At 38.3% G+C, this 13103-nt stretch overlaps 1 protein-coding gene across 25 annotated transcripts in view; it reads left to right on the top strand.

Annotated features, from left to right (window-relative positions):
• Nucleotides 1-8698, top strand: part of C2CD5 (C2 calcium dependent domain containing 5) — a 67734-nt gene extending 59036 nt beyond the window's left edge. For 17 of the 25 annotated variants that reach the window (XM_042795151.1, XM_042795152.1, XM_042795150.1 and 14 more), the window contains 7 exons: nucleotides 245-332; nucleotides 1398-1484; nucleotides 2972-3022; nucleotides 4044-4145; nucleotides 4980-5170; nucleotides 5907-6053; nucleotides 6740-8698. In XM_042795151.1, coding sequence (XP_042651085.1) covers nucleotides 245-332; nucleotides 1398-1484; nucleotides 2972-3022; nucleotides 4044-4145; nucleotides 4980-5170; nucleotides 5907-6053; nucleotides 6740-6871 — 798 coding nt within the window. In that variant the 3' untranslated portion in view covers nucleotides 6872-8698. Of the gene's footprint in view, nucleotides 1-244; nucleotides 333-1397; nucleotides 1485-2971; nucleotides 3023-3802; nucleotides 4023-4043; nucleotides 4146-4979; nucleotides 5171-5906; nucleotides 6054-6739 lie in introns of those variants that run through there. The other 8 variants (XM_042795153.1, XM_042795168.1, XM_042795169.1 and 5 more) reach the window with 3 other exon arrangements.
• The last annotated feature ends 4405 nt before the right edge of the window (nucleotides 8699-13103 follow it).

The following is a 13103-nucleotide window of genomic DNA, read 5'->3' as shown; positions in this document are numbered from 1 at the left end:
AAGGAAAGAACTTATGAACAATATCATAAATGTGGGACAAACACTGTCAGGTGTATGTTCTAGCAATGAACCTTAGTATTGCCTTTTATACTCTGTTGTGAAGAGTTTTTAATATGTCTACTTTGATTTTTTTTTTTTTCCCCCTATTATTTTTCTATGGAAAAAGCTGGCTTGTTTGCAAAATGCTCTTTGCAGATTGCACGAGAGATTGTTACCTAATATGCCATATATTTCTGATTTGCAGATTGCAGTCACAGCTGTTGCAATTACATTTGACAAAAACCAAGCATTACAAGCCAACAAAGCCCCTACAGAAAGATCACAGCAAAGAGGTAAATGTTGTGAGGCATGTCAAGATAAGAGATAATATTTTTCTTTCCTCTTTTTTCACCAGTACGTAATGGGTCTGTATTTTAATTTCAGTTACATATATACATTTTTAGACAGGTTCTGTAAAATCATAAAGTCATAACATAGATTTTTTTAGAGTTCATATATATGACCTCCAGCAGGATGACTTACTTATCAAGTGATAGGTATTTGCTTTACTTAATCGATAAACTTAAGGTTACATGAAAAAATGTTTGGTATTTCCTTATTCTTTCTTTGAGTATTTTTCTCTAAAGAATTAGTGTAACAGATGATGACATTTCCAATTTATTTTGAAACATGTGGTGTAAGTCATTAGAGAATACTTGTTCTTGTAAGTAGCAAATTTTGTCCTTACTTCAAGAATGCAGAAAATAAACAATCCATGATACTTCAAAAAACCTCCCTAAAAGCCTTAAGTGGGTCAGTAATATTTTTGGAGATTGATGAAGCATATAGCATTATGGAAGGAATAGAAGACACTACTGCAATCTGCGTATGTCGTCTTGCTAATGAAGCACCATATTGTGCTAGAAATGTATGTACGCAATCTGGATATGGGACTTTAGACAGAACTTTGAAGATACTCCATTCTGAAGAATGGAATTAGGTAGTAGAACAGAGCCATATGTTTCTAAAACATGAGTTATATCTTACTTTTCCAGTAGTAACAGCAAATAGGCTTTTTTTTCTTTTATGTGAAATAAATCAGCTGTTGCTTTTTACTGTAATGTATAGCTAACTCAGATCCAACTGCAGAATCAAATCTAAAATGCATGAATTGAATTCAGTATTTTTTCCTGAAATGTTAAATCAAATCCTGTTCAATGGAACTCAGGTTCTGTTCAGTTTGGCAGCTGGATTTATTGTCAGACACCTAACTGTTCATACAAAACTGCGTCACTATATGCATATGCTGAAAAAATTTGTTCCCCTTAGACCTGTCTAAATTAAATGTGTAGTGCTTGTTATTACTGGCAGATCTTATTTTGGGAGTCAGTTATCAATTGTGTATGTTTTCTTTGAAGCATCTACAGACAATGAAGAACAGCTACAATTTCCACTGGAACTTTGCTCTGATCCTCTTGCTTCTCAACCATTCTCACCAGCTAAAGGTCAGTTAAATGGAAGAATGTTTAACTGTTGGTTTTTACTGATTTTGAGTTCTGCTCTTTCATTGTTGCAGTAGCTTTAAAATATCTGTACTTGAACATACTTTAAATAATCTTTGCTACCTAAGTATAATGGATATGTTCACTCCTGAAGTCAAATGTTTTGAGTCACATAAGATGGGTTGGCTAATCATTCTGTATATATTATTTTGTAGATTTCCTGCAGTTTGTCTACCTCTGCATTTAGAGTTTTGAAAGTGCTGCAAACCACTGGGTGTTAGGTGCCATTTGATTTAAAGAATTTTAAATTACTTAGTAATTAGTCTTGCTTCATACTGTTTTGCTTCTGTAAGTGGCCTATATAAAATAACTCAATGTATTATCAGCCTCAATTAATCTGATAGTTTTTGTGGTGGGAAATACTTTATCTAGCAAATACTGGTTGTTCAGCTGAGCAAAACAGCATGCATTTTTTTTAAGTGAAAGTAGCTTAAACTTGCATAGTAAACAATTCGTACAGTGCACCACATTTTAGCTGTTAAAACAGCTGCTTTATTTTACCTGAGATAGAGCTGCATTTCAAGAATGGTTGCCACAATTCTTCTAGGACTGTATTAAAAATTACATTGTTATTCACTGAAATCAGCTGTCTTTACTTCCTTCTCCATCATTGGATTATCTATCTACCAAAATGGCTAGAGATAGGAAATTTAGTATCTGTGAATTATTGTAAATATTCTTTTACTAAAATGTTAGAGCTTTCTTTTTTGCCCATCATGTAAGTTGCACAGATTTACATGTATTTTCAGAGGTCATCTTAATTTCAGCAATAATATTCTTACTGCTTTGTATTATTATTTATTTTATTTTTATGCATTTGTGTGTGCTTAACTTTTAATTGGTCATATTATGACACCATTACCCTCTTTCATTTTCAAAAAGAGGAGCTGTCCAGAAATTTCTGACTGGTGTCTTTTTCACTGTTACTAGACTGTGCTACTTGTATAATGGGCACTGACCAGCAGAGGGTAGCCTGTTCACGTATATCACTTTCCCTGATGTTCTTCACAATCTGTATTGTACTGTACATCACTTTAGAGGCTTTCAATTAGATAATTGTTTTATCTGTCATTTCTTCACAAGTAGACTCGAGGTTTCATTGTAGTTTCATTTACTTAGCAGCTTATTAACTATATTGATACCTTTTTTTACATACTTTCCTGTAAGATTGTTATTTTAAAAATATTTTTATACAACCTTATACAGTAATGACCTTCAGTAAATGATCATATTACATTTTGCAAGAGAGATTTAATAAAGTTAATTATACTAACTGATTATGTGCTACCAAAGTACAGAGTATGCTATATACAGAATATTTTTTTCCTCATACTTTACTGTAAATTTTTTTTATAAGAAGAAAGCTGTTGTCCTGTACTACATGACTCTGCTCATATATTATCTGAATGGAATTAATTTTGTCTTATTAGAAGTCCTGGAAGGTGCAAGCTCCCACACAGGTATTCCTGCTGCTCAGAGAGGTGAGTTTACTTAATTTAGCCATATGCCAGAACAGAATGAGCATTCTTGGGATATTGGTATACTCTTTTTGGATGTGTCTTAATCCAGGAAGTGTTTACTAGTTAACTGAGAATGCGTGCTCTGGTGTGGCTTAATGATATAATAATATTTTTACAAAGGTCAGATTTGTTAATAATAACGGTGTCTCTCTGTCAGATATATTGATATCACGTTATCTGACAGAAAATTAGTTCCCTGAGAGAGAGCTTTTTTGCTTGTCTTAATTTGAAGTTAGCATGTGTTCCTTCCGTTTCTTCATTACCCTGAAGAAACGGTGTTTGCAAAACTTTTTTTTTTTTTAAAAAGATACGCAAACACCCCTGCAACTAATACCAAAAGTCATAGCAGAAACAACTCTATTTCTGATTGTAATGATTGGGGGGTGGGGAGGGGAGGAGTGGGAAGGGGGTGGTATTGGAGGGGGGATGTTAGGGGAAGGAGGACAGTGTTTTGTAAGGAAGATCTGTTTGTGTTTAAAACTGAGGTGTTGTTTCAGCTTGTGACTCTTATCCTCATCACCAAAACTTTTTTTCAGTCTGTAGGTTAGATATTAATAAAGGCAGTTAGGAAGTCTAAACCATGATCAGCAGCTCTTTGTGAGGAAAAGAACAGCAATGAAAATTAAAATTAAACAAGGCTTAAATAAACTTAAAGAAGCCAGAACTTAATACTTAAAATGAGATTAAAAAAAAAATAATTTAGCATAAGTCATTAATGACTGTATTTGCATGTTTTTTCAGTGATGAAGTCCCAGTCAGGCAGTTGGTTCACAGCTGGGACATCACCAGAAATCGGTACACTGGTTTGGACAAGTCCAAACCTATTCTGTAACTTTTCCTTTAAACAGACCTGGAAAGGGATGTTTGTTCTCTCTCAGACACAGATAATTGCTTCCTCAAAAGGAGCATTGAGATGAGCAAGAGACATCATCCATATTTTTTTTCTTTGTTTTTTCTTTTGTTTTTCTGTCTGTGTTTTCAGCAACGTCAATTGATTACAGTTCCTTTGCAGACAGATGCAACAGCTGGATAGAGCTCATTAAACTGAAAGCTCAGACCATAAGGCGCGGATCAATTAAGACAAGTAGGCGGCTGTTTCTACCACGTTATGATAATCTGAGACATATCTCTGATTTCCCAGTGGTGAATAGTGAAGTTTCCTGCCCAGCAATAGTATTGCAGATCACATGTAGAATGAATACCTGAGTGTGAAAACTGCCGACATTGTTAATGTCTTTGTAAGCTAATACAGGGTTTATGAACCAGTATCATAAAAAGCAAAATATAGTATTTCTGTTCACTTAGTAAAAATTAGTCATCAATAAATGTGTACGCCTACTAATTATATAACATACACTGCATGGATGTAGGTGTATGTATGATCTTGGAAAATTTTTGGTGAGAAACAGGAAGCAATCACCAAGGTGACAGTCAAGGCAATGGTCACTAAATTAGCAAGTGGTGAGTTATTTTTCAGTAGTTCTTTGGCCACAGGTCTGACTATCTTGCTTAAATTAGCAGAGATTAATATCTGTTATAACGGAAAATGCTGCACTGGGGAAACACAACAACTTTCACACTTCTTATCATTTATTCCTCCAGCAGAATATATATTTCAAAATGTTGGCACTTTTTTCTTTTCCTTCACTTTAACTGATTGTATGTGCAGCTACTCGCCTCAATGTTTTCCTTTGCAGGAATGCCACTCTTCCAAATAAATTCCATTTCAGCTTTTTGTCTCCTTTTGCATGCTTTGCATGATAATTTCCTTTCTCACATGATATGGCTGAGCATCACAGGCAGCTGAATGTTGTCACCAAGCTATTTGGAAACCATAATGAAGAGTTTCTGTGTTTTGAGAAACAGTAATCGATCTTACTTGATAGTTACTTTCTCTTCTTTTTTCCCATCTTTTTAGCTGCTTCACTTGATAAAGCAAGTCCATTGGCTGAGGGATACTTACGGCACCGTTCTGTTCCATCATGCACCAATTCTACCGTCTCAGTTGTTAAGATGACACCTCTTTCTTTTCTACCTGGGGCAAAAATAACCAAATATCTTGGGATAATCAACATGTTTTTTATACGAGAAACCACTTCCTTGCGTGAGGTGAGCTGTATATTAGGGATTAGCACTTCTTGTTAATTATAATAATCAAGGGTAAATAACAGAAGAGGTTTGAGCTGAGGTGTGGCACAGCAAGGGGGTAGAGCTCTTGTCACTTGAGGGTAGATGCTGAATGGGGAGTAAGCTTGAATAGCTTGCTATCAAGTCACTGCTCTGTCCCTTGCTTCCTTTGTGTTTTGAGAGATCATTTCTGTAGTGAGTGTTAAGAACTAATGACAGTCATTAGCATACATGAAGTTGCAGGGACCAAAGGTAATGGTCACTCCTTGATAGTAATTTCCAAGAAGTCTAAATCTCTTTTCATTCTCAGTAGAAATTATTTTTTTATCTCCTTCCCAGTTATCAAAAAAAAAATGGGCAGTATCCTTCCTGATGAAAGAAAAAAGTCATTATTCAGTTGTCATTGGAATATTAAATGTTCCTTCAGAGGTGTAGGAATGTCTGATAAGTATGAGTATAAGTAATACACTGACTGCAAAGAATACCAGTCACAAATTAATAACCTACTTTTAATTCTTTTCCTCAAACAGTAAGTTCCGTTGGTCTGATTTTTAACTGTGACCCGTTAAACAGTGAATAGATTTTAAGTTCTGTACAATATACCATTTAGGATTCACTGAAATATTCAGCTGATAAAAATGTAAAAGTATTCAGCATCTTGTAGCTATACCTAATGTACAGTGCTGTTTGTTTGTTTGTTTTTCTTTCTCCCTTTCAGGAGGGTGGTGTCAGTGGTTTTCTTCATGCTTTTATTGCTGAAGTGTTTGCAATGGTGAGAGCTCATGTTGCGGCTTTAGGGGGGAATGCAGTTGTCTCATACATAATGAAGCAGTGTGTTTTCATGGAGAATCCAAACAAAAATCAGGTAAATGATGATATGAAGTAATGATGCTATTGTGATTAATATGACACAAATACACATTTTATATATTTAAAAAACAGCAACCCTGTAGAGCCAGGTCTGTGTAACACTTCTGGATCTCTCATCATAATGTTTGTTTAAAGAAGCCAAGAACGTTCTTGAACACCTGAGTTAACACAAAATTATGAATGTGCTTCATAAATACTCGAATGGATAAAAATACTATGTTTACTAGAATGAAATAAACTGCAGGAAACAGTTGAACAGTAGTGCTGAACTTAGCTTTTCTGATGTTGCAGTGTTCACCCTAACTCCATGTAAAAATAACTGGAGTTGCTGATATAAAATACTCTATTTTGGACATAAAGGGACAAAACTTTATTAGTGAAGATGAAAACAGAATATGGTTGCTTTGGTACATGCAGTATGTTCAAGATAGTCGTGAAAGCAAGTACAGCTAGCCAGATATTTCATTTGTGCTGGTTTTACGAGAATCTGTCTACATGTTTGATAGCACGCAAGTGAGTGGATGTAAAAGAAAATATGGCAGAGATTGCCTCACTAATAAATTGCTATAATTTGTCCTTCTCCTGATCTCTGACTTTTCTACTATCTGTGCAGTTAAAATACGTTTGCTAATTGCATATTGGGATTTTTTTTGTTTTTGTTTTTGTTTTTTTTTTCCCCAGGCTCAGTGTTTAATAAATGTCAGTGGTGATGCAGTCATCTTTGTACGTGAATCTGAGTTAGAAATGTTACCAGTGCAACCTTCTACAGTTGTTTCTCAGTCTACAAGTTCTGGAGGAGATGTCACAACATGAAGACAGAAAAAGTGAAGTAGTCTCTGCCAAATATAAAAATTATTTAAAATGTGGGAATGTTTAGGTTTGCATCTTCAAAATCGGTATCTCCCCATAGCATTAAGAGCCAAAATTCAAGACAATCACTCCACTTTGTCCTTTGTGTAATAGTCAGAGCAGCATATTGATAGATATGCTTTGATTCTTTTGTTATAATTACAGGCTGCTGTGAAACCTAGGCAGTAAGTGAAGCACTGATACGAGAGTATGGATTAAAATCGTAGGCATCACGTGGAACTGAAAGTAAACAAAAATTCTGTTGCATTTTTTAGCTGTTCAACAGGACCATGATAAGTTGTAATTCAGAACCATTTCTGAGTTTGCATATCATAGTAGCTGATTCTCAGCTCAGTTTAAAAAACTGAGAGGTCTGGGTGGGTGAGTGGGAGATAAGGAGATAACTGAGAAGCCTGTATTAACAACCTTTGCCAAAGGAGCAAGAGATTTGTGCATGGGCTAAGAAATGTGGGCTGAACTCTGAACTTACCAGAGATCATAGAGAGTGAAGAGGAAGAAATAGCACCAAAAAGTCACAGTTTGAATTTCTGCACACTAAAAATATTTTTCAACTGTTTGTGAATTGCTGATTTATTTTTTTTAAATTTTTACTATACAGCATATGTTTTGGGTGGGTGTTTCAGGGGTTTTTTGTTGTTTATTTTTGTTTTTAAAAAGGTGCCAGACCATGATGCTGTGTTCCTAGTCATCCTTACGGTTAAAAAAAGAAAAAAAAAAAAAAGAACAAAAAGTTTCAAAGTGTGTTTGGTGCTATTGTAAGATGTTCACTTCAATATTGACAAAACAGATCTCTTTTTTTTTAATACAAGATTCTGTGAAAGAATTGTCCTGAGGCTTTTCTTCAGGTATGATCTCTTGCAAGGATGACGTAAACAGTCCTCCAAAGGTCAGTTATACAGAGGTATACTCCAGCCTCTTTTCCATTTAACAAGTTGGAAATACCTGTCTAATTGAAGATTGACGTATGTTTGTAATGCTGGTTTTCACAAGTTGGTTTTGGTTTGTTTTTTAGTTTTTTGTTTTTTGTTTTTTGTTTTTTTTTCCCCCAGTACACTAGCTGGGAAATTAAGGTACTGCAAAAAAAGGAAATTTGTAATTTCTGGTAAAGGTCTGAAATGTGGTGATATTTTAATGTAAAAAATGCAAACTTTGATTTGAAGATGCATTCTTACTTAATTCTGACAATACCATACATGGAACTTGAACAAACATGTAAACTTGAATGTAAATATTCTGCTTAGTGTTGATATTAAGCAATGGCATGATTATTTGTTAAAAATAGTTATTTCATTGTAAATGAGCATGAAAATCATTCTTGCACAATAAATTTCTTTATAATATTCATTGCCTCTTTATATGTGTAAAAGTTAAATGTGTACGCTGGATACATATTAAGGATGTTCCACCCCCATTCTCCTCAGAGGAACATTTTTTGTATAGAACGTTACGACCTGATTATTTAAAATCTGGAGAGTTAATTATATTTAAAGTGTTTGAATTAGGCACTTACCAGAACACTTTACTCATACAGTTAATTGTCATTTTAAATTCTCTAGCTGTTGCAACCAAATCTGCCATAAATTAAGTCTCCTGTAAATAGTTGCAGGTCTCTTGATTATTTTGCAAGGCAAATCTTGTTCCCGTTGAAGCTGATGGCAGAATATTAACAATTTCAGAAGGTTTTGGATCTGGCACAAGAAGTTGTTTTCAGTGTAAGTATTCAGCATGGAAATACTCTCTGAAGTGTCACATTAAAGTAGCTGATCCTGATTTTTGTTTTGTTGTTTTGTTTGGGGGGTTTTTTGGTAGCTTTTATGGAAGTATTAATGCTATCTGTTCATTTCTAGCTATTTAAAAAGTCACAATTTCTTACAGTGTTTTTCTTTAGACATAAAGGAGGAGCTTTCTCATCTAGAAATTTTAATTCTTCTCTAACTATTATTCCAGAAATTACAAACTTGTTTTTTAATGGCTATGAATTGGGATTTAGCTTTTCTTAATTAGTCTAGCTGGATAAATTTAACCTGTAGAAAGTTGTACACTTTAATTGCTTTGAGTGTTATTTTCTTCTCTGCAGTGTAAAAAAAAAAAAAAAGGGTGTGTGCAAATCCATTGTCATTTGGACCATCAGACCTCATATATTTCTCAGAGGCAAAAAAAGGATCATATAAACATAAGACAAACTTGGAGGAATTACTAGAGTATGTAAGGAAAGAAAAACTAAAACACGAGTTAAATTTTTAAGTCATCAGTGCACAAAACACCTTCAATGAGCTGTGTGCCTACAACTTAAGTTGATTTATGTTCCTTGCTGAGTTCAGAATGGCTGAAAATCATACAAAGGTACCTCATTAGTTAATGGCTTTCATGCCTTTAGTCATGACATAATAACATACAGTTTTGATTGCAGGAGAATCATTGAAGTTTCCACTGAAATGGGAGCGGTTAATGCAAGATACTCCTTTTTACTCAAATGGGACTTCCAAATGCAGGGAGACAAACAGTATCATCTGAGACACTTGTGGCTCAAACAAAAATTGCTTTGTTAGGAATTGACTCTGAGAGTAGCAGTTTGGGGGTGGGAGCTAATGCAACTTGCTTGTGCTGGTTGCAGCTGGAGTAGAGTTAATTTTCTTCATAGCAGCCAGTATGGTGCTGTGTTTTGGATCTGTGATCAAAACAAGGTTCTTTAACGCAGGGATGTTTTAGCCATTGCTGAGCAGCGCTTGCACAGAGCCAAGGCTTTCTGTTCATCACGCTGCCCCCTCCCTGGCCAGTCTGCAGAGGGTGGGCAGGAGGCTGGGGGTGCCCGCAGGGGGGACAGCTGGCCCCCGCTGATCCCAGGGACACCCCACGCCGTACAGCGCCGTGCTCAGCGCCAAACCTGGGGCTGTGGTTGATCAGGGACTGGCATTGGTGGGCCGGTGGTGAGCAATTGCTTTTTGCATCACTTGTTTTTCTTTGTTTTGTCATTTTGCTCTTACTAAACTGTCTCAACCCATGAGTTTTCTCACTTTTGCCCCTCTGATTCTCATCTGCATCCCGCTGGAAGTGGAGGAGCGAGCGAGGAGCTGTGTGGTGTCCGGCTGCCTACCTGAGTTAACCTGCAGTTTTGCTGCTTTCTTGACTTGAGTCCAAATGACAGAGGTTAGAGTGAAAATAGCCCTGCTCTCCTGTCTGCAGCCCTCAGAAGAACCACTACGCTTGGGTTTGAAACCTTCGCATCAATATTGTGAACAAATTGGGTAGTATCACCTTTCGTTAGAGATGAGTGGTAGCATCTGCTGTAAAAGACCACTTTCTTCAGGCACTCCTTTGCTTGCAGCAGGGAAGCTTGGTCTGTGCCAGGCTTTCAGGTGACTGCCCAGGGTTCAGGGCCTGAACTCCCCCTCGGGAGCATAGCAGCAGGCAGGAGGAGCACCTGCAGGTGATGCTGCTGGTTGCTGGTTCTTTCCACGTCTTTCTCTAACCATCACTATTTTAAGAGATGCGTAGTCCTTGATAAGTCAGCCAATGCAAGCTTGAAGGTGGGCAGGAATTAACTTGGAGGGAGATACTGGCTTCATGTTGGAGCCCCAACCAGCTTGGTGCTTTAGGAATGGATCTTTTGGAATAACAACCCTCTTTCTTTATTATTATTTTTTTATTTTTCCAACTAGGAGCTTGTTTTCAGAGCTAGTTGAAAAGTCCTCAGCTTGCATTTTTTTCCCTTGTTAACCTTCTAGTTTGTGAGCTCTGATATGCACCTGTGAGAGGTGCTAAGTGATAGCAAATGTCCTCTAGTGAATGGTGTGAAGTTAACTGTGGCTCTCCTCTCCTCCAGGTGGAATCAAATGTTTTTCCTTGGTGTTTAGTTGAAATCAGAATTTCCTTGGTTATCAAACCTGAGGGTCTAGTTCACTTTTGTCAGACTGAAAGACAGCCCTGCACCTCTCTCACTAGCAACTCACTGAGAGGCGGATACATGAAAATAGAAGCAAGACAGATGCTGGGAATTAGAAACAGTTGCAAAGAGTGAGCTGTGGGTGACTGTGAAGTTCTTGGAGAGCTCTCAGTTCCCTTTCAGTGTTCAGATAAGGGTAGACTGAAGCTTTGATGACTGTTCTGAGTGAGTAACAGAGTTTTTTTGGCAAGCACGTTGTGAACAACTGTGCTGCTGCCGCATCTGCAGATCTTCTGCTGCGCCTTGGGCTGTGTGGCAAGAAAAGTTCTTGCGATGAAGTATTTTTAGGTTTGGTAGATAGGAGAAAGCTCAGTTTTGAGTACTCTACAAAGCAGAAATGAAGCAAAAAAGGATGAGGTGACATGCCATGTCTGTGAAAGAGTGCCAGGCCCTGGGAGCACCAGCAGGCCTCAGTCCCTGCCTGGCCTGGTTCCACCCTGCCCAGGGCCCTGTTTTAGCCCCCGGGGCCGCCAGCCCCTACCCCAGCGATGCCGCAGCCCTGCCCTGCCCGGGCATGGGGCTGCCCCCGGTGCCCCCCAGCTGCCTGCCCTGCCGCCCCGGGGAGCCCCATCGCTGCGGGGGGCCTGGGCAGCGGCGTGATGCAGGGGTAAGAGCTGGGTTTCAAGATGTAGGCTGCCACAGTAGCTTAAATATTGAAACGCTCATTTTTAAACTTGCATAACTTATATGAGTTGTGACAAGTCTTACACGCTGAAGGTTTTCAGTGGCAGGAAAGGACTCTCTTTCTGGGGCTCCTTCCATGCGCAGGCTAGCTTTCTTCTCAGGTTTTTGAGGAGTCAGCTGTGTAAACCCTGCCTGGTACAAGAGCAAGACAGGCTGCTGCTCCTCATCAGAACAAATGATCCCATCAGGTAACACTTTTCATTGGTATACCTCAAGTGTTTCACAAAGTTGGTTGGTGTCATTTCTTCACTTTACGGTTGAAGTAACTGAGATGGAGAGGTGTGAAGCGGAGTGCCGAGGCCATGCTGGGGGCCGGTGGGAGAAGCAGGTCTCACTCCAGGCATCGAAACGCTGTGCTTGTGAGTATGGTATGACAAATGACAATCGGCCAAAGACAGATTTGTGTGGTGCTGGGTCTGTTGTTGTACCTACACAATGAACTTGTTGCCTGAAAAACGGGCCTTAGTCTGCACCAATGTAGCTGGAGTTAATGATCTTAAGTAAGATTTTACTGTGTATATCAGTCAATGGGCAAATTGCTGAATAGATGCTGGAGTCTGAAATTGTTGATTTCATTTTTGGAAACAGGAGTCACATTTCAATTGACTTGCAGATTTTTAGTATAAACATGCACATTCACATTAAATGATGTGCGCTTATTTTTGTTGCAAAAGCACTTCCATTAATGTGGACAGAAATACTTCTTAAATTGTAGGGAGGAGAGGAGCTAGGGTGATTCCAATTTTGGTTTTATTTTCTTAAAATCAGATGTCTGTAACACTTCAATCAAGGAGAATCTTTGCCAGGAAACCTTGTGAGATGTTGCAAACATCACAGTAATTACAACCTTGTGAACAGAATATTTACCCCAGAAAAGCTCTTAAATTTTGAGGGAGTGCAACCAAGCCTGGTAAGCTTTGAAGAGCTGCTGTTATCTCCTGACATGCACTCTGAAGTCCAGAAAAGTAAGTGAAAGCACCTGCTGACAGCAACCTCTTCCTCTTCCTGCCTCCCTTCTCTGCCCGGGCTGTCCTCTCTCCCCAGCCAGCACCATCCCTTCCTGGGATCCTACCCTGGGCTGTGCTTCCCTCTTCCTTCTCTCCCTGCCCCGTCTCTGAAGGGTTTGGTTAACCACGGGTCAGCAAAAGCATGGTAACTCCTTTGCACAGAGGAGAGGAGGCCACCGTGTTTAAGTTTGGAAATCGCAGATTCTGTTCACACTTCTTGCAGGACAGCAGAGCTATATGCATTGCAGAGCCGTAATTCAGTTTTCAAGCTTTTGCTGAAGTTGATGATCTGTTTATACTTTGGCCTCAGTCCAAGGATTGGTGCTGTTTGCATGAGTGGAAATGGCTGAGAGAAGGTGAAATGGAAGAATTGTTTGTTATTAAATGGTCAATCTCCCACCTCTTTCTCAGTGCTCAGATCCTGCCCTTGCGCTGCGTACCACTTGCTTCATTACTGATTTACTCTGTCAACTGAAGCTCTGCATGCAGTGTGATCAGAGTACACTGGTCTGGAGTTATCTCTTGTTTATGCCAGAAACTT

Source organism: Tyto alba, unplaced genomic scaffold, assembly GCF_018691265.1.
Source record: "Tyto alba isolate M040663 unplaced genomic scaffold, T.alba_DEE_v4.0 Super-Scaffold_21, whole genome shotgun sequence".
NCBI lineage: Eukaryota > Metazoa > Chordata > Aves > Strigiformes > Tytonidae > Tyto > Tyto alba.
This window is presented reverse-complemented; position numbering and strand designations above follow the sequence as displayed.